The sequence below is a fragment of the Ambystoma mexicanum genome, chromosome 5p, assembly GCF_040938575.1.
Source record: "Ambystoma mexicanum isolate Mex_15411 chromosome 5p, UKY_AmexF1_1, whole genome shotgun sequence".
Classification (NCBI taxonomy): domain Eukaryota; kingdom Metazoa; phylum Chordata; class Amphibia; order Caudata; family Ambystomatidae; genus Ambystoma; species Ambystoma mexicanum.
This window is the reverse complement of record NC_090930.1, coordinates 104,659,605-104,681,997: the sequence shown is the minus strand read 5'-3', so window position 1 is coordinate 104,681,997 and position 22,393 is coordinate 104,659,605. Positions and strand designations below refer to the sequence as shown.

Here is a 22,393-nt window from a genome sequence, read left to right as displayed (position 1 = left end):
CTCATGTCCCCCTGCACCCCCACCCCCCTGCAGTGCAGGGCACCTGCCAGCAAGCCCCCACTCATATCCCCCAGCGCCCCCACCCCCCAGCAGTCAGGGGCACCTGCCAGCAGGCCCCCACTCATGTCCCACACATGTCCCCCGCACCCTCAACCCCCAGCAGTCAGGGGCACCTGCCAGCAGGCCCCCACTCATGTCCCACACATGTCCCCTGCACCCCCACCCCCCCATCATTGACAGGCACCTGCCAGCAGGCCCTGACACATGTCCCCCACCCAACACGTCATCACAATCCAGAACCCTGGCTCCTATGGCCACACAAATCCCCATTGAAATCCCCATTACATGATAGATCACAAATAAGCAGTATGCGCATGAGTACAAGTCTGTCCGACCCACACAATGGCAACACATGACTGAGAAAACCCACATTGTGACATGCATGAAACCAATGAGAGAAGACCACACATTGAAGTAAGAAACAAAAATGTATTCAAGTCAAAATAAAGGGAATGAAATAAAAACACACAATAATGCCAATAATAATGAAAATGCAGCATGTCCCAAAAAATGATAAAATAAAAAAATGAGAATCCAAATTAATCCAAATGAAAATGTGTCCAAAGTCACCGTCCAACAAAGCAAATCCAAAGGGAAAGAAAAGCGTAATATCCATTGCTCCATGGTGAAGAAAAATAAAGATGAAGGAGAAAAATCCACTGTAAAACTATGTACAAATAGCAAATCCAGGGTCCATGAGCCCAACGACATAAATGAAACCTACAATGAAACCTACCTAATTACTAACTATATACAAAAATGTGGGGCATAGTCCATGCGCCCCAAATGAAAGAAAAAAGAAATGAAACTTAACACTAATGAACTATATACAATGGCGGCGGGCAAGTCCAACGGCTCACTTGTTGATGTCATGGGCCAGGGCATCATTGAACTCCTGTTCAATGTCTTGGAGGCGGGCCTGTTCTCTGGCCCCGAGGTCTCGCAGGGATAATGCCATGTCCACCTCCAACTCCCTGCGAATTCCCTCGAGGCACTCAGCCCGCCTCAGCGCCCTGCGCATGGAGTTCTCCACCCTGACCATCGTGAGCCGTGCCTCCTCCACCTGCCACTGCTCCGCACCTATCTGCTGCCCCAACCGCTGCCACAAGGAAGACACTCCCATTCCAGGGTCCTCCTGCCCTCCGGCCAATGCCTGCCCCTCTGATGTAGATTGCCCCGAGCCATGATGCCTCCCACATTGAGCCTGCCGCTGCCTCCGACGCAACTGCCTCTGCCAGCACGACGGCATCCAGGCTGATGGAATCCACCGACGCCGTCGTGCACGTGCCCTGCTGAATGATGCCAGGACATCCTCCATCTGCTGGGGTCCAGTTGCTGTGGTATCCACCCCTGCTGGACCTCCGACTCCCGACTGTGGCAGGGATGGGATCCCCACCGAGCTGGCTGCGTTGGTCAGGGCAGGTCCACAGGGGGCCCTGGTGGTGTCAGGAAAGGAAGAAGGCGATGGATATGGCAGGGGAAATGTGCACGGAATACACAGTAAACAACCTTGAATATAACAACGTGCATTCAATACCCAAGACTCGTGTATACCACTTTAAGAAAAGGAATGTAGGGTAAGCACTTAGAACCTCCTTATGACTGAAAGGAAAGTCGGCAAACTCCTTACCCACTATGCTATTACAGATACTGACAGCGCTAAGCCCACGTAGAGGGCAAGCAGGGACAGAATCTGTAAGCTGACACTCTAGACGGTACTGGATAAGGAATTTGGAAACAGTACTCACAAGGACCGGAATGACCACATGAATGCCAGTACTCACGAAGACCGGAAAGACCACTTGGATGTCCGTATTCACGAGGACCGGAAAGACCACTCAGAAGTCAGTACTAACCCACAACCCTGTAAATCAAACAAGAACCCAGAAGGCAGTAAGGCAAAGAGTGAGGATGACTAAATACCTAAACCCAAGTCAAGAGGCAAGAAGGAATAGTACAGTGTGGAAAACAAAAGATAATCACACAGGGGCTAGTTACAACAGCTTCCCATACCTAATAATAAAATAGGAAATACATGTAAAAGTGTAAAGGAAAACATGGCATGGATCCCAATAGAAGGCAAGGATCAGGAGCAGTGAAAACGATTTCAAAAGGGAAACTTTCCCACCCATCCAAGGTGAAAAGGCAGGAAACTAAACCTGTAAAGGAAAGATTAATGCAACAAGTCTTTCAGTAGCAAAGGGCAATTTCTAGGAAACAGTGAACACAGGCAATTGGGCTACAGCAAAAGGAAAGCTCAGAGAAAGGCTGCCTGCAGACAGAGAAAGGGAGAAAGGGATTTCCAAAAGGCAGAAATCAATTAGGCATACAAATACGAATTCCAGGACAAGGAACAAGAAACACTAACTAGAACTGGGCACAAAAACTAGGAACCAGGAACAAGGGACCAGTCACGACAGGAACGCTGCAACAATGACCAGCGCTGGACTGAAGCAGACTGAGGCTTTTAAAGCTGCTTAACGAGCACACCCCTCAGGCGTGTCGCCTGCTGCACCTGCAGCCACAGGTGTTGCCTATCCTCCACCCAGCCTTGTCCTGCAAGGGAGGAGGTGAGGCAGTGAGCCAGGCATTCTGGGAAGCATAGTCATTTGATTATAGTAGCAGTAGCATGCTGGCTGCCAAAAACCTGGAATGGATCCGGAAGGGAAGTAATTTGGGAAATAAGGTTTTAGCGCTCCCAATTCATCAGGACACTGTAGCATAAGGTTCGGAGGAAATGTCCAGTAGGGAAGAAGCCCCAAAACATGCCCCCAAGTGGCGGGAACGGGAGCGAAGGGAGCGAGCCGTGACACTATACCCCCTTCCACAGCCGACTCCAGGCGGCCGTTACTCGCACAAAACATCTTCTTTCCATGACAGGAGCGCTTTGTCTTCAGAAGTGGCACTGACGGAAACGATGACCCACGGGCAGAAGCAGAAGGGCTGGAATGAATAGAAGCAGGCCGCAGTCTATAAGAGCCATAGGTGGGTTTTCGGTGAGGAAGAGACTCATGTGTCGAAGAAAGGCATGAAGGACTTGCAGGACCCGAAGCAGAGTTGGAAGGTCCAGGAAGCTTAGTCACTGGAAGAGGATATGCATACATCCTTGAGGAGAGAGGCAGGCTGGTGCTACATGCCTTAGACAATGGTAGAAGTTCTGTTAGCCTCACTGCCGAGAGTGGACACACAGGAGGTGAGGAAACAGTAGGTTTCAGGAAATGTTTATGTTCGGAAGAGGAAGGTGGCGGCTGAGGTAGAGGTTCGAATACTCTGTCATCCATCTGGGTAAAGGTTTGTGGTTGAAAGTGACAAAGATTCGCCTGCATAAGTTCCTTGCCTTGGAGGTCTGGAGATCCAATGGGTTGTACGAGGCTGGCACTCCCATTGACAGTCATGTAGCCAGTCAAGTAGCCACCTTGTTGCACGTGGGATACAACCGCAGGAACGTTTGGCATACTGATAGGAGTGTTAGACACAGTACTTGGAACATCAGGCATACTAGCAGCGGGAGCAAAAACAGGCACATCTTGAACTGCAGCAGACATTCCCCTCCTTTGGCTACTAGTACCCAACTGGCGCTGCAGCTGGAGGGCCGTGCCCGTCCCTTCCCTCAGACTCATGTGGGATCCGGCAACAAAAGGGTTGTCAAGCGGTTGATCCAAACCGGACTCCAAACGCGGACCGTCCAGCCCGCTATCCTGGTCGGCTACTCGTTCGGTGACTGGGCCGTGGTGGATGGCATCCGTTTCTCTCTCGTAATACTCCAGGCAAGTCCAGCGGCCTCGCATGTAAGGCCCTCCCGAGTCGTGAGCCGGCTTGATGTTTCTGAAGAGAGAGCTGGCAGAAGTCTCAGGCTCAGATGTTGCATATTCGGGAGGCGCTGATGCTACAGTCAAGTAGTTGGGAGAATTGTTTTGTGTACAAGGCAGATATTCTGGTGATCCCCCTGAAGCATAAGAAGGGCAAGATGAACGTTCATCAGTAAATGGTTGGGATTCAGGAGGAATCTCTGGAGCAGAGGAATATGCAGCAGGATCTGACAGTGTAGACAGGTACACCTCCGATATTGGCAGCGAGGCTGAGCAGGTCACAGGTCTCTCATGAACTGAAGCCAAACTAGCAGTAGGCTCTGGGACCGAAGACATGCACCTAGAATGTACTACCGGAGGCTCCATGGCTGAAGGATAATCTGCTGGATGAGTCACTGTAACCGAAGACAAACATGCCAAAGGAAATTCCGAGGCTGAGGGCATGCAAGCTGGAGCCGTCTTGTTAGCTGAAGACAAACTTGTCAAGGTCTTTGGCTCTGACTGCGTACATGGTGAAGGCTCTTGGGTGACTGGCAGACATAGCACTCCTTTATTGATCGAAGATACGTGTGCCAACGATGACTGCAGAGCTTTGGACAGGATTATTGAAGAGTCAATGGTAGTAGGAGGACAGTCTGAAGTCCCAGAAGTCGGCAGACACACTTGTGGTTCAGAAATGGAAAGCCCCTTTAAGGCAGTTGACCCCTTGGCACCAGTAACCAAAGTCTGAGCTGTACCCCTGCCGTCCCTCTCCTTAGTGGATGACACAGAGTCTCTTCCTTTGTAGAAGTCAAAATCAACCAGAGGAATCACCATAGTAAAGTCTCTGTTAATCAGGATTTCGTCAATTGACCATTCCTCTGTCTTAGCTTCTGAAAGTGGCTGATTAACAATCAACAGTTCAGGGATCGCCTGCCGGGTTTTTGGTTCAGTAATCTGTGGAATGAGTCCATCAAAACATGAATTCTGCACTGTCTTTGACTGCTCGTAGTGACCGAAATTGGCAGAAGGAAGAGCGAACACAGAGGCAGCATCGTTTTCCACATCAGCTTGAATGTCTACTTCAGTCTCAGCAGCTAGATCAAGGGCAGAACCTAAGCCTACAGTTGTGACAGATTCTGTGTATGCCACCATTGTGGATTGTGTTTGGAAATCAGAAGCATGTATGTGTTCAAGCTCAGAGTTATGACAAACTGCTACACAGGAAGCTTCAGGTAAAGGAGTGGCTTGTGAATCTTCAACTAACAGCAATTCCTGACAAACGGTAGGACAGTTGTCAGAACCTGTGCCCTGAATAAGCGCTGTGCTTGAAAAAAGACTTTCACTCCCAATAGATCTTACATATTGACAAGTATCATGATTTACAAAAGTCTCCACACTCAGGGACTGAACAGTATTCACTTCATCAACGGATAAAGTTGGAGGTGTATTCAGAAAAGACTGTAACATCTTATTCTCCTCTTTTAAGGAAATGTATTCCTGTTTTAACTCCTCAAATTCTGTTTTTAGCATGTCCCGCATTAACTGTACATCCCTATCAGTAGGCACAGGGGAAGGCATGGTGGCATCAGGGCTGGATCCAGCACTAGCCATCTGGAAGTGCATTGATTGTATATTGTCATCTACTGCTTGCAGGTCTTGTGATCTATACTCTCTCTTACCGACGTGGTCTGTGTTTCTTTTAAGAAGCCTATTGGCATCAGACCCCTTGGCATTAGTGATCACAGTAAGAATCTGTGCAGAGGAGTAAGCTGTAGACTGAGGGCAGAAAACAGAAGATATGCAAGGAACCCCTCCATTCTTCATGCTTGAATCATGAAACTGTTCAATCTGAGGTAAAGCACAACCGGAGTCATGGGGTTCAATAACAGAGGTACTTGTGTGTATAAATTCTTGCAGTGTGTTGTTTTCCACTGCTAAGGCTTGTGCGGACATAGACTCTGGATCAGAATTAAAGACAGAGCTAGGATCAGGCAATGTACGATGGGCCACCCAGTGGGAAAAATACTTTGCACGTAAATACCCATTCGTGTCAAGGAGTTCATTTAAGTCAGGAGCAGAGATTCGATTTTCACGGGTAATTGTAAGGGAAGCTTTCTGTATAGACTTGTTAGAGGCCTTGCTGCCTTTCCTTCGTAATCTGGCCATGTTCGAACGGGAACAACGGCTGGTCATTCTGTCAGGAAAGGAAGAAGGCGATGGATATGGCAGGGGAAATGTGCACGGAATACACAGTAAACAACCTTGAATATAACAACGTGCATTCAATACCCAAGACTCGTGTATACCACTTTAAGAAAAGGAATGTAGGGTAAGCACTTAGAACCTCCTTATGACTGAAAGGAAAGTCGGCAAACTCCTTACCCACTATGCTATTACAGATACTGACAGCGCTAAGCCCACGTAGAGGGCAAGCAGGGACAGAATCTGTAAGCTGACACTCTAGACGGTACTGGATAAGGAATTTGGAAACAGTACTCACAAGGACCGGAATGACCACATGAATGCCAGTACTCACGAAGACCGGAAAGACCACTTGGATGTCCGTATTCACGAGGACCGGAAAGACCACTCAGAAGTCAGTACTAACCCACAACCCTGTAAATCAAACAAGAACCCAGAAGGCAGTAAGGCAAAGAGTGAGGATGACTAAATACCTAAACCCAAGTCAAGAGGCAAGAAGGAATAGTACAGTGTGGAAAACAAAAGATAATCACACAGGGGCTAGTTACAACAGCTTCCCATACCTAATAATAAAATAGGAAATACATGTAAAAGTGTAAAGGAAAACATGGCATGGATCCCAATAGAAGGCAAGGATCAGGAGCAGTGAAAACGATTTCAAAAGGGAAACTTTCCCACCCATCCAAGGTGAAAAGGCAGGAAACTAAACCTGTAAAGGAAAGATTAATGCAACAAGTCTTTCAGTAGCAAAGGGCAATTTCTAGGAAACAGTGAACACAGGCAATTGGGCTACAGCAAAAGGAAAGCTCAGAGAAAGGCTGCCTGCAGACAGAGAAAGGGAGAAAGGGATTTCCAAAAGGCAGAAATCAATTAGGCATACAAATACGAATTCCAGGACAAGGAACAAGAAACACTAACTAGAACTGGGCACAAAAACTAGGAACCAGGAACAAGGGACCAGTCACGACAGGAACGCTGCAACAATGACCAGCGCTGGACTGAAGCAGACTGAGGCTTTTAAAGCTGCTTAACGAGCACACCCCTCAGGCGTGTCGCCTGCTGCACCTGCAGCCACAGGTGTTGCCTATCCTCCACCCAGCCTTGTCCTGCAAGGGAGGAGGTGAGGCAGTGAGCCAGGCATTCTGGGAAGCATAGTCATTTGATTATAGTAGCAGTAGCATGCTGGCTGCCAAAAACCTGGAATGGATCCGGAAGGGAAGTAATTTGGGAAATAAGGTTTTAGCGCTCCCAATTCATCAGGACACTGTAGCATAAGGTTCGGAGGAAATGTCCAGTAGGGAAGAAGCCCCAAAACATGCCCCCAAGTGGCGGGAACGGGAGCGAAGGGAGCGAGCCGTGACAGGTGGCATCTGGGCCGGAAGACGGCATGGAGAACGACTGGCGCATAGTCTCCACAGAGGAGGAGAGTGCCGCCAGAGTGGCCGACACATGTACAAAACCCCCGACCATGGACACTCCCAACTGGGCCACATTGTCACGCTGCTCTTCATGATGACGTGGGTGCTCCCCCCGGAAGCACGCATGTCATCACGAATGTCACGCGTGCGCAACGCGATACCAATCAGGACCTTCTCCATACGGCCAGGGTTCCCCTCGTCCGCAGGTAGAGGAGTGTCAGATGACATGGACATCCCCCCTACCTGCTGACGGGCCTGGGATGGGGCATCCCTGCTGGTGCATGGTGGTGCAGTCACAGGGTCAGGGACAGCGACATGCACAGGCCCCTCCGTGGTGACCTGTGCTGCCTCCTGCCCCTGGCCCTGGACTGAACCACTTGCACCAGTGGTACCACCCCCACCAGGCCCTATATGCGGCTCAGTAGTGGCCTCCTCCTCCTCTGTGGAAACCACCAACCTGGATGGCTCCACACCATCTTCTGCCATTGCAAGTCCCTGTGGGGGCTCACCCACCCCTTCCGCTGCAGCCGTAGTGGCAGACGCAGCACCAGTCCCCTCACTCCCGGACGATGGTAAATTCTGGGATGGTGACTGGGCCTTGCGTCGCCGGCCGGTGGAGGCATCCCCGCCGCTTTGCTCCACAGCGCCGTCTCCGCCCTCTTCATCACTTGCCGCTGTGTAGAGGGAGACATAGAACACAAGCATCAGGGTACTGTACAATGGTCCCCTAGACAGGAAGCAATAGCAGATGAGTGGCACTGTCAAACATCACTTCCATCATGTCCCTCCACAACACATGGGTCAGTGCAGGCAAAACACATGCAGTAACAGGCATGGCGCATGCTGTGAACATTAGCATACATGTCCAAGGGACTCTTGAAACATACAATGCTGGTTTGAAACTCACATACATCATGGGTCATGCCTATCACATGCACACACTTCACCCTAGTTTCATCCATCTGGCCTCGTACACCTCAGACACAGTGGATACAAGGATGAGTAGGCTGCATCAGTGAATCTGAACATTGTCACAGACATGTGTCATGCATCCATGGCATTTCCAAGTCACAGACATGCAAGTCAGACACACAGACATGGACACCATACATGTCCATGACAGCAGCACCCATCTCTCACACCCCATCCATGTCCAATAACAGAGACAGGCATGCATTAATGTGTGCATTCCCCATGCTACTCCGCATGTTGCATTGTAACACATGCACCAACCATGTGGTTCACCCATTACTGGTCTCACATGCATGACCATGATGTCCCTGCACACACACTTACGTACATGGCCTATGTCACACATACAGGCAAGTATCAAACAACCAGCACCCTGCAACATGCCCTGTCTCACACAGCAATGCTTGGCCAATTACTGCTCAACTCCGGACGGGTCTGCCTCCGAAGGATCTGGGCGTGGAGCGCTGGGCCTACGCGTTCCAGGACCCTCATCTGGATGGTACCCATGCTGCCCCGGCCCCCCTCCACGAGGCGCCGGGCCTTGTTGAGTGCCATGGACCTCAAGTCTTCCCAGAGCTTCTTGACTTGCTTGATGTTGCGGGTTGCCACCCCCTCCGCGTTGATGGCAACCACAAAGTCGTCCCAGATCCTATCCCGTCCTTCCTTGTTGGCGCGTGATGTTCCGAAGATGGCATCAAAATGCCCAGGACATGCTCCACCAGGACACCAACTTCCTTCTGACTGAAGCTGGTGGCCCTCTGCCCCTCTGGCTGGGGGTCGCCAGTGGTCTCAGATGGTGTTTGCCCCGACATGGCGACCCCTGAGGCAGGCGTGGGTGGGCAACTGGGTCCTGGCACTGGGCTGTGGAGCGATGGTATCCCAGTCAGGAGTCTTCTGTTCCAGCAGGGGTGGACACAGCAACTGGACCCCTGCAGATGGCTGCAAATAGCAGGGCACGTGGGCAGCAGGCAGGCAGGCAGCAGCAGATGGCAGGTGGGAGCGTGCTCGGGGCTCTTGGGGGCAGGAAAATGGCCTTCAGGGCAGGAGCGTGGTCTTCCGTGTGTTTTCGCATGGCCTGCTTGATACAGAGTGATTTGGCATGTGAAAAAATTGCACGTCAGCATGTAATTCGAGGAAAGGGCCTTAGCGCGTAAGTGCGCCAGCACATGCACGCAATTCCATTGGACCAAAGGCCCTTAGCGCGTAAGCGCATCTGTGACGTATCGCGCACGGGCGTTGCCCTGGCAGGGCATGAAGATCCCACGTGGATTTCCATTGCTCTGTTCGTGCTTTTCGTGGGGTCCCCTGCTGGAACTGAAGACTCCCGACTGGGATACCATCACTCCACATCCCAGCCCCAGGACCCAGTTTCCCACCCACGCCTGCCTCTGGGGTTGCCATGTCAGGCACACCACCATCTGAGACCATTGGCAACCCCCAGCCAGAGAGGTAGAGGGCCACCAGCTTCACTGCCACCGAAGTTGGTGTCCTGATGGAGCAAGTCCTGGGGCAGTATGATGCCCTCTTCGGAAGTTTGCGCGCCGACAAGGAAGGACGGACCAGGATCTGGACGGACATCGTGACTGCCATCAACGCGGAGGGGGTGGCAGTCCGAAGATTCCAACATGTCAAGAAGCGCTGGGAGGACTTCATGTCCAGGACCCTCAACAAGGCCCGGTGCCTCTTGAAGACAGCGGATGCTAAGGGGCGCTGGGGCCACCTGTAGGAAAATCAAATGAGGGTCCTGGAACGCATATCCCCAGCGCTCCACGTCCAGGTCCTTGAGAGGCAGACCCGTCTGGAGTTGAGCGGTAAGTGTACATGCATACTGATTGTAAGCGGTGCGTGTGGTGGTGTGCCAGTAGTGTGCAGGTTGCACATGTGGTTTTGTAGGGCCATGTATGGATGTGTGTGTACAGGGCCATGAGGCTAAAACATGCGAGTCCTCTCATGTGCGAGACACATGGATGGTGCATGTGTGTGTAAGCTTGCATGCCAAATGCAGATGTGTGAGCACACATGCTTGAATGACTGTATATGTAAATTGCCATGGTTGTAGTGTCACACATGGATGTCGGTTCCAGCTGCATGTATCTGCACCGTGTACATGTGCATGTGTGTGTATTTCACAAGGGTGCAACAGTGATGCAACATGGATGCTTGGGACACTGATATGTAGAAGACTGATTGCCAGATGTGACATGGATGCCAATCTCATCACTGCAACAGTTGGTGGAGGTGTACACATGCATGTAAGTGTGGTGGCGTGTGTGCATGTCTAGTGCACTCCCTGTGTTTCATGTGATGTCTGGCTCACCTTTGGCTGCTCATGCTGTTGTATGTGTATGGATGGTGCTGGCTGTTGCCATATGGCTGTGGAATTGCTCAGGTGTGTGAATTGACATGCCATGTGTGTTGGGGATTGTGATGCCATGTCTGAAGTTTGACACTGCCACTCATGTGCAACTGGCATGTGTGTTTCAGTCCATTGTACAGTGTCCTGATGCCTGTCTCCTATCTCTCTCTGTCTGCAGCGTTAACTGATGAAGAGGGCGGAGAGTGTGCTGTGGAGCACAGCAGCGGGGATCACACCACCAGCCGGAGACGCAAGGCCCAGCTCCCCTCCCAGGTTGTGATCTCGTCAGGGAGTGAGGAGTCTGGTGCCGCGTCCCAGGCCGCAGCTGCCGAGGGTAGGTCCAAGAGGCGGAGGTCGGAGTTGGACTCCTCGGCAGCAGAAGGGGCAGCTGAGACACCACAGGGTCCGACGAAGGAAGATGGCACGGAGTCATCCAGGTTGGTGGGGGGTTTGGTGGAGGAGGAGGCCGTGCAAGGGACTGAGACAGGGTCTGGAGGTGGGGATTTAACTGGTGCCAGTGGTGCAGTGCAGGGGCAGGGACAGGAGGCAGCACAGGCCGCCACGGAGGTGCCTGAGTGTAATCCTGTCCCCGATCCTGTGACTGCATCATCCCGCACCAGCAGGGATGCCTACGTCCAGACCAGTTTTCAGGGAGGGGATCCGCTTACAACAACTGCCCTTCCTCTCCCTGCGGATGTGGCTATCCGGGACCGGGTTGAGCCTGTCCTGGGTGGGGTGGCATTGTGTCAACGGGACATGCGAGGTGACCTGCAGTCTTTTCATGGGGAGACTGCACGTCATCTCGAATGGCTCGTTGACCACGTCAGCCTACTGGGACAGGTCACCCAGGCCGGATTCCTCCGTTTGCTGAACCTTGCTTCGACCCCCTCCTCACTTGAACCCCCTATGCGCGAGTCATCCTCCGTGCCATCTTCACACCCATGTATCACCCGGGTACCCTGTGGAGCTGCCTCTGACCGTGCGGCCAGGCTGGTGGAGGACACATCCCTGCCACAGTCGGGAGTCAGACGTCCAGCAGGGGTGGCCACCTCAACAACTGCACCTCAGCCTTCGACATCGGAGGGGCAGGCATTGCCGGAGGGCAGGAGGACCAAGGACAGGAAATGTCTTCCGTGTGGCAGCGGTTAGGCCATGCTATAGATGCGGAGCGGCAGCGGGCGGAAGAGGCACGGCTCACGATGGTCAGGGCGGAGAACTCCATGCAAAGGGCTCTGAGGCGGGCCGAGTGCCTCGAGGCAATTCGCAGGGACCTGGAGGTCTGGATGTCATCGTCCCTGTGAACCCTCGGGGCCTTAGAAGAGGACCACCTCCGGGATATCGAGCAGGAGTTCGATGATGCCCTGGCCCGGGAAATCAGGAAGTGAGCCGTCGGACTAGCCCGCTGCTATATTATATAGTTAATTAGTGTTAGGTTTACTTTTGGTTTTCATTTCATTTGGGGCGCTTGGACAATGCCCCACCTTTTTGTATATAGTTGTTCATTAGGTAGGGTTTTTGTAGGTTTCCTTTCAATGGTTGGGCTCATGGACCCTGTATTTGTACTTTGTATATAGTTCTACACTGGATTTCACTTCATTTAAGTTTCTTTTTTACCATGGATCAATGGATGTGTCTTATTTTTACACTTTGGATTTGGTTGGACGGACAGACTCTTTGGACCCATTTTCTTTTGGATTGATCTGGATTCTGTTTTTACACATTTTTTTTAAATATTTTGGACATGCAGCTTTTTCTTCATTTTTTTCCATTATTGTGTGATCTTTTTTTTATTCATTTGGTTAATTATTGAATACACATTTTTTATATACTTTACTGATGTGGTCTTATCTCAGTTGTTTTGTGCATGTCACAATGTTGATCTTTTCACAGTCATGTGTCACCATTGCGTGGGTCTGAGGGACATTGATTCATGGCCATGCTGGTTATGTATTTTCTATCATGACTTTGGGAATTCAATGTGGGGTGTTTGGACTGGGGTGGGATTTGGGTGGCCATGAGGGGCATGGGTCTGGAGTGTGATGACCTGTCGGGGGGGATATGTGTGGGGGCCTGCTGGCAGGTGCCCCTCACTGCTGGGGGGTGGAGGTGCTGGGGGACATGTGTGGGGGCCTGCTGGCAGGTGCCCCTGACTGCTGGGAGGTGGGGGGCAGGGGGACATGAGTGGGGGCCTGCTGGCAGGTGCCCCTGACTGCTGGGTGGACGGGGTGCTGGGGGACATGTGTGGGGGCCTGCTGGCAGGTGCCCCTCAGTGCTGGGGGGTGGAGGTGCTGGGGGACATGTGTGGGGGCCTGCTGGCAGGTGCCCCTGACTGCTGGGAGGTGGGGGTGCTGGGGGACATGTATGGGGGCCTGCTTTCAGGTGCCCCTGACTGCTGGGAGGTGGGGGTGCTGGGGGACATGTGTGGGGGCCTGCTGGCAGGTGCCCCTCAGTGCTGGGGGGTGGAGGTGCTGGGGGACATGTGTGGGGGCCTGCTGGCAGGTGCCCCTGACTGCTGGGAGGTGGGGGGGTAGGGGGACATGAGTGGGGGCCTGCTGGCAGGTGCCCCTGACTGCTGGGTGGAGGGGGTGCTGGGGGACATGTGTGGGGGCCTGCTGGCAGGTGCCCCTCAGTGCTGGGGGGTGGAGGTGCTGGGGGACATGTGTGGGGGCCTGCTGGCAGGTGCCCCGCACTGCTGGGGGCTGCGGATGCTGGGGGACATGAGTGGGGCCCTGCTGGCAGGTGCCCCGCACTGCTGGGGGGTAGGGGTGCTGGGGGACATGAGTGGGGGCCTGCTGGCAGGTGCCCCTCAGTGCTGGGGGGTGTGGGTGCTAGGGGACATGAGTGGGGGCCTGCTGGCAGGTGCCCCTCAGTGCTGGGGGGTGGGGGTGCTGGGGGATATGTGTGGGGCCTGCTGGCAGGTGCCCCGCACTGCTGGGGGGTGAGGGTGCTGGGGGACATGAGTGGGGGCCTGCTGGTAGGTGCCCTGCACTGCTGGGGGGTAGGGGTGCTGGGGGACATGAGTTGGGGCCTGCTGGCAGGTGCCCCTCAGTGCTGGGGGGTGGGGGTGCTAGGGGACATGAGTGGGTCCCTGCTGGCAGGTGCCCCTCAGTGCTGGGGGGTGGGGGTGCTGGGGGACATGTGTGGGGGACTGCTGGCAGGTGCCCCTGACTGCTGGGGGGTGGGGTGCTGGGTGACATGTGTGGGGGCCTGCTGGCAGGTGCCCCTGACTGCTGGGGGGTGGGGGTGCTGGGGGACATGAGTGGGGGCCTGCTGGCAGGTGCCCCTAAGTGATGGTGGTGGGGGTGCATGGGGACATGTGTGGGGGCCTGCTGGCAGGTGCCCCTGACTGCTGGGAGGTGGGGGTGCTGGGGGACATGTGTGGGGGCCTGCTGGCAGGTGCCCCTGACTGCTGGGGGGTGGGGGTGCTGGGGGACATGAGTGGGGGCCTGCTGGCAGGTGCTCTGCACTGCTGGGTGCTGGGGTGCTGGGGGACATGTGTGGGGGCCTGTCGGCAGGTGCCCCTCAGTGCTGGGGGTGGGGGTGCTGGGGGACATGTGTGGGGGCCTGCTGGCAGGTGCCCCTCAGTGCTGGGGGGTGGGGGTGCTGGGGGACATGAGTGGGGGCCTGCTGGCAGGTGCCCCTCAATGCTGGGGGGTTGGGGTGGAGGGGGTCATGCGTTGGTGATCAGTAGTGCAAGCTGACATGTGGCTTGTCTGGGGGGCATGCCCATGGTGGATGGGCTGCCTGCGGGACATAACCAGGGGTGCAGGGTAGTCCCCTGTGGTGTGGGCTGCCTGCAGGGGCCGTGGAGGGTGTAGAGCGATCACCTGGGAGGAACCACACTGCCAATTGACGTGTAGGACTCCACGGCACCCTCGAAATACACGTACCCTGCTGAAATCGCGTGTGAGACTTCCCGCGAACCCCAGAATTACACGTACCCAGGCCAATCGCGTGTGAAACTTCACACGAACCCCAGGAATACACGCACCTAACTCGCACAGGGCCTATCGCGTGTGAAACTTCCCGCGAACCCCAGATTTACACGTACCCAGGCCAATCGCGTGTGAAACTTCACGCGAACCCCAGAAATACATGCACCCCACTCGCACAGAGCCTGTCACGTGTGAAACTTCCCGCGAACCCCAGATATACACGTACCCAGGCCAATCGCGTGTGAAACTTCACGCGAACCCCAGAAATACATGCACCCCACTCGCACAGAGCCTGTCACGTGTGAAACTTCCCGCGAACCCCAGATATACACGTACCCAGGCCAATCTCATGTGAAACTTCACGCGAACCACAAATGTACACGTACCCCACTCGCCCAAGGCCTATCGCGTGTTAAACTTCCCGCGAGCCCCAGATTTACACGTACCCTGCTCGCCCAAGGCCTATCGCGTGTGAAACTTCCCACGCACCCCGGAAATACACGCACATGCTATTTTTGACACAGCGGGTGTCCGTGTTTGTTGCGTACCCCTTTGCACGTCATTTGTCCTAGAGGGCCACAGTATGGGACATTCATCTGTATATATACGTGCTTTTACTTAGCGCACATTTTGGCGCACATTTTTTTCATGCGCAGGGACGCTACCGCCTGCCTTCGTGTGGCGAACGTGTTTGGGCCTGTGCGCGTCTTTGCCCGTGCGCTGGTTTTCCCTATTCGATTCCATGAATACGTGTTGTAGGCTAGCGTGTGGGCGTTCCACGCACTTGCCTCCTGTACTTCCCCCGTGATGCCCACATTTTCACGCGTTGTTCCCCATTCCACGTGTCACGCCCCGAGTTACGCCTACTTTTGTTATGTGCGCCGTGCTATGTGCGCTTTCGCTGTGGCCATAGCGCACGCCATTAGATGACCTGTGCGACGGCATGCGCCACGCAGATTTTCAGCGCACATCTCAGATTTTACTCACGCACGGACTTCCATGAATCGATGTGCGCGGGTTTCGCTGCGATTTTTGCACTTGCACTGCGATTCGCACGGTTTTGCACACTTGCGCGGGAATTTTCAGCGCACATTAATTCCATGAACCGTCCTGTAAGTACTTACTATTATTATAGAATTGCTTCATTTGAAATGCAGTTACCAAGGCAATCTCGTAAACACAAACACGGCCGCCTAGTTCCCTTTTGTTGCTGCACACTCTATGGAAGGCAAATAGAATAGGACTGCTTATAACCTGTTGCATCGTAAGCTTGTAAACACAGTGCGATTGATTCATTGGCACTCAGGGCCCAATTCATGGAATAGTTGCTCGGTTCAAAGTGAATTTGCACTGCTGAAAAGTGACTTTGCATTGACACAAGCCTTGAATCATGGAACTGTGCAAAGTGTTTTTATGCGGTGCAAAGTCTGGGCAAAGTTATTTTGAACCGCAAAAATGAGTATGTGCTGACTTTGCGCGGACTTTGCATTGCAAACATATACCTTGCACGGTTCCATGAATCAGGGATTGTGTCGGCAGTGCAAAGTCACTTTTCAGCAGTGCATAGTCAATTTGACCCCGGAAAATATTCCATGAATTGGGCTCCTGTTCTATTCACATGTATCCCTGACCTTATTCTCCCTGTATGTACTCTTGCACACATGTGAAAGCCAGGTCTGGGATTTTCAATCTGTTTTTTCCTCGACAGGATGTAGTGGAAAATTCCTCGAGTGTTGTCTTTACATACAGAACTTCACTAAGAACACTGGATACGAGCCGTGGAAATGTATGAATCTGGGAGAATCTAAGCATCATTCTCATTTTGGACACCCTTCCCTTGGTAAACTAAAGAACAATCATAAATACACCTGGTTCACCAATGTCTAGTAAAACAAGCACTGGCGAAACTAACCCATTTTTGACTTTTTTCTGTTTTAGTGCGTTTTCAGTTGCACACTTTTGTTAGTTGTGTGAAAGGTTCTGTTTTACCCAAAGTTATTAAGCTCAATCCAGACGTGGGCCCCTTCCTCCCTATGCTTTGAAGAGGCAGCAGAGCTCCACCTCACTGATCAGCCCCAGCAAGGCCACTGCATGGTTCTAGGTTTGCTGATGGTTCTCTTGTTCAGAGGAGAATTGCCTAGCATTCTGTGCTAGTCTGCCCTTGTAGGTGGGAACTGGCTATGCAAAGGCATATGTCTCCCCTCTGAAGGGTGAAGCCAGCAAACACGTGGATGCAGAGCCCCCTGGCTGGAATACATTCCATGAATTAGGTTATTGATCCATGCTCGTTCTTAGTAGAGGGGCTCACACACGTTTTACATTTTGACTTTTATGTAGTCATGGGATACACATGTTCCAAGCACTGCCATAATGGAACTACTGGAACATTGGCTGCAACATCTGGGAAATGGGGAGATTATGGCCGTGGCAATCCAATGCCCAAAAAAAGAGCCAAAAGCATTGACCTTATCAGTGTTTTTTTCCAGACTGCCTCTGCAGAGTGGGGTTACTTTGTGTAACCACACACTGAATAAGCTTTTCTGCTCTTTTGTAATAATGAAAAAAGCATAGCATCAATATTCTGGTTTCCCACGTCCACAGGCTTCAAATTGAGAGACCCATCAAGTTGTCCAATGCCAGATGTGAGTCGGTTATCCAGTCCTGGTATAAGTGTGGCATTCTTTAAGAGAAAAGCAATACAGCAAGTACCAGAATGTAGGATTATATAGGAATGTTGAACATTCTCGGAGTACTCATTTCTCAGAGCTATAAAGTAACATGATTTCATGTCACTATTATATAAAATAAATAAATAAAGAGAACTCCCCACCTTAATATGTGCTCATCCAGACACATTTTTCATGTATAACAACATTTTCTGATTTGTGATTGCTAATTAGTAGCTGTAAACCGGTAGTTTCCATTGCAAACCATCATTGCATTTTAATGAGTGGATGAATTGTTTACATCTAACCATTTAGAAAGTGCCCACCACTAAGTTTCTCAATAAATAAGCCACATCCATTGAAATATCAAAATGTCCTATTCAGGCATGACCCTGGTTACATGAATACCTTTGGTAATGATGAGTCCAAACCATTTGTGGAGGGCAGGCCATTGGCTTTCAAAAGAGAATGAATCATTTGTAAACAGGGTTTGTTACTATGCTGACTGGGACATTTGCAAAGTAGCAGCTTTCAAAAATGTAACTACATTGTTAGAGAACGCCCACATCTATGAGTGTTTAATGGTTTAATGTGTGTTTTCTGTGTGTGCTCCATCCCTAGTTTGTCTAAACCTATCCATTTGCCATACACTTTTCAGCAACAAATTATTTTCAGTTTACCCTGTTTTAATTCATTTTTGTAATCCACATTTGGTGCTTCCAAATTCTGGCCCTAATTTTCCTTGCCATAGGGAATTGGGACTGTACTTTCTGAAGGATCAGTTTATTTTAGCCCTCACTGACCATTTGTGAACATGTTCATACATCACATTTCTTATCTAAGTTATACTTTTGGCAAACTGGAAGTGCAAGCCCATGTTATGGATAGCCTATATTATGTCAGAAGTAGCCAAAGTGAATATGCAATCACATGTGGCTGATATTACACACTTCTGTATCCTGACCAAGGATGCACTCGTTAGCATTGAGAGTTCTCTGATGACAAATCGTTTATCATTTAGAGAGGATGTGTAGTTGGTCAAAGTCTTGAATATCTTACATGAAATTATTCTTTCTACCAGTAAGGTGAACAACCGTATCTTACATGGCCACCTTTGGTAAAACATCGTGGATGTGAGGAATTGCCATTTGGCAAGGCTGTGGAATCCTTGTTCTTTTATTTGTATTAAATAAGAAAAACAATATCTGTAATTTAATCTCAGAAAGGGTGGTCTGCTAGCCAGATCCTCTTTCATCAAACTCCATTCCAAAGGCATAGTGTACACCTGTGCACTGCTGCATCAACATCTTGATCTGCAGCACCTACACCCCAGTGCCACCAAACATGTTCCGAGTTCACAGCTGCCTTATCTGACATCTCGGGTGACAAAAAACTCACTTCAGCCATAAGGGTATGATGTGATATGGCATTTATAACACACCTATACACAAGTGTTTTAAGGTTGCATTTAGAATCTGCACCTCTGTCCCAAAACCTCATACTTATGATCAGCTATCATCCTGGTGGTGGTTTAACCTACAAACATAAGCCTCACCTGAGTTTGGGATATCATGATGGGCAATTCAAATAATTATTAATTCCACATCTGATCTGTATCATACTCAAAAACAAGATAAGTTCCCAGTTAGGGAACTCCCGTCCCCTGCACTGTATCTAGTGCTATATAGCCAAAAATTTCTAGGTAATTTTTTTAGACGTTCATACTATTTGTTCAAGAAAATATAATATGACAATAACTCATTTTAGATATCACAAAGTAACAACAGTAGTTTCTTCATGGTGTACAAAATCGACTTGCAGCTTGGTATTTGAATTTTTCAGGATTTATTGATCAAAACAATGTTGCCGAATGCGTTTTCGAGATCGGTTCTCTTCTTCAGATGCTGATTATGAAACCATACTTTAAATCTAATTAAGAAAAGTTAAACATTAGTATAAACTTGCTTGTTTACACATTTCAATAAACTGTTATCGGGGTGAAAAATAAATAAGATACAAATTGCTCATGTGAATTAGTGACCAAAAGAGGTTGTGACCATGAAAAGTTGACCATCATCATTATCTAATCACAAAAAGAGAGATAGAGATCTTCAACTAAAATTAATTTGGAAGGGAAATTGATTATTAAAGATTCAATTTTATAGTTGTCAATTCCCATTGCATAATGTTAGGCTGTTTCCTATTAAGAGGTCAATTCTTTTTGCTAAAGCCACCTACTGCTACCTTTAGGTAATACATGAAAAAAATATAGGTCCTAGTGGTGACTGGAACTAACAATGTTCTTACCTTAAACCTTTTTCTTAAAAGTTGATCAATCTGTTCTTTCCTCAATGGTAAGTTTTCACTCTGTTTCAGTTTGCCAAATGTTTATCCAGTCATATCCAGGACATATTGCACACATTTATGCATTTAGCCTAATATTTGAGAGTTAAGCAATAGAATTTCAACCTGTTAGGCTTAGAGATTAGTGATTTCAAAGAGTCATACCGTGTTAATAGCCTGTAATGGTGAATTAGAGTTCAAGATAGGTTGCCTCTAGGGTGTGTTTGATACAATTCTGCCATCTATAAAGGTAAAGGTGAGTACAAATTAGAAGATTTGTAATTGTTATATTCTAACCCATATGTCCACTTCAAATCGAACACTTACTTAGTGGAAGCTATAATGCAATTTCGTTGTGCAGCTATGATGTTATCCAGGGTGTCATCTGCTTGTAAGAGTGTGTCCGGGTGGGTCACCCTGGTATTCTGTTCGAAAATTTGCTGTGGACTGTTAGTAGCAAAAAGATTCCTACCGATTGAAAACCCAGGGTTGTAAAAGTCAAGTTCTAAGACTTTCTAATGCTGAACTGAGTCCAGATAAATTACTCACTTTCTCCTTCTGGTGTCCTGTTCTGTCCTTCTCTGTATGCCGGTCCATCCGGAGATGTTTATGCGCATACAAAATTGCCGTTTCTGTGGACAGCGTTTGTTTGTGACATCATCACGTCGTATACGTGCATGACGTCATCAATGTAAACAAACAAATGTCTACGATCACCAATGTAGGTGATGTTAGGTTTTTTCTTTAGCTGAATAATAAGAATTCAAACTTTTATAATCTAAACTTGAATAATAAGGATGTGGTAGATGCCCCAATGTCATTATGGTGGCAGAAGTCAGGCTTTTTGTAAAATAATTGGAACATAAGAAGACGTATTATGATGGTAAAAGCCAATGAAGGAAAATCCAATCCCGTTATATTTAAATGGTCAGTGGTGGGTTTATTGCCATATTTGTAAGGTTTTTACCTGCTTAAGAAGGTGATCCTGACAGTTCGAATGTACTCTGTAGTAAATTCTCAGTAATCATCTACGATTCCTTTTTGGATTTTTATATTTGAAGCACATTTAGGAGACAACCTTCTGTATCTAATACTATTACATTGTTCTCCAAAGTGGAGCTCAGTATGGTCAGATTAAAGTAAGATGCATAGTTTGATACAGTATGGTCAAATGAGCTCAGTATGGTCAAATTAAAGTAAGATGTATAGTTTGATACATAGCTGTGATTGTTATTATTTTAATGTCTCCTGTAAGGAGTTCACAGTCTAGTCATTCACATTGAAAATTAGATAACCCATCATAGAGATAATCACATTCCTTTTTACTTAATATGGTCAAACCAATAAAACACCTACTTGGTACATAGGTATGACTATTATCATTACACTGTTTCCTCTAGGGAGTTCAAAATTTAATCATATCCATAATTTGTTGCATTTTGAACAATTCATCCTGGGGAAACATCTCTGTTCAATCAGGATGGAACATATGTTTGTGAGTATACACCTGGGTCTGACATAAGCTTGAAGAGTTTTTAACTTAGATAAGGAAATTGGTCAGTCTCTGGTGCAGAATTTAGTACGACATGTCCACCTAACAGGTGATTCTTTGCTCTTAGTTATTATGCACCTGTGTTTAATATATAAATACATATATTATTGGTGTGCTTACAAGAAAGGGCCTAGGTAGTGTTCTTCGTTGAAGCCATGTGGTGTCAATGCATCAAGTTTATGTATCCAAAAAAGTTCTCTCTGAGATAATCTTTTAGCTAGATCCCCGCCCTTTGGGAGAGGATGAATTACTTCGAGTATTAAAATTTCTAATTTAGACTAATGTTTAACTTTTCTTAATTAGATTTAAAGTATCATTTCATAATCAGCCCCTGAAGCAGAGAACCAATCTTGAAATGCATGGGGCAAACCTTGTTCGGATCAACAAATACCAAGCTGCAAGTCGATTTTGTACACCATGAAGAAACTATTGTTATTACTTTGTGATATCTAAAATGAGTTATTGTCATATTATATTTTCTTGAACAAATAGTATGAACGTCTAAAAAACCTACCTAGAAATATTAGGCTATATAGCCCTAGATAATGCATCGGATCATCAAAGTCACAGCTTCAAACCACTGGACCTCATCTTGCATTGCTTGAGCATTGCATCACACGTTGACCAGAACCAGCGGTTACCAATGTCCCGAACCTCCTCGATAATCAAACTGTCCCTGGTGAGGCATCCGAGCTGCACTACCAAAATGTCACACTTGAACCACTCTGTGCTTCTGGTTTGAACTGACTGGACATCAGCGCGACTCTTGACCCCGTACAACTCGATTCACACAAATCATTCTCAAGAAACCAGGACTAGGCCCTGATGACCTCAGCAACTACCCCTACATTACCCATCTTCCCTTCCTATGTAAGATCTTTGAGAAAGCAGTAGCCATGCAACTACTCAAACACATCAAAGCCACAACCTGCTTCTGTTCTAGCAATCTAGCTTCATACCCACATTCAGCACAGAAACAGCTACCATCAAGGTGATTGACTATGTCCTTAAAAAGCCTTGATCATGGTCATCCTTGCTTCCTGGTTCTCCTTGATCTCTCAGTAGCATTTGAAATGGTAGACCATCAGAAACTCACAA

General features: G+C 49.2%; 1 protein-coding gene across 3 annotated transcripts in view; it reads left to right on the top strand.

Moving 5' to 3' along the window:
* LOC138480763 (titin-like) overlaps nt 1-22,393 on the top strand; it is a 557,826-nt gene that overhangs the window by 261,157 nt on the left and 274,276 nt on the right. For all 3 annotated transcript variants that reach the window (XM_069612496.1, XM_069612497.1, XM_069612498.1), the window contains exon 10: nt 16,443-16,574. In XM_069612496.1, the coding sequence (XP_069468597.1) occupies nt 16,443-16,574 (132 nt within the window). The remainder of the gene's footprint in view (nt 1-16,442; nt 16,575-22,393) is intronic.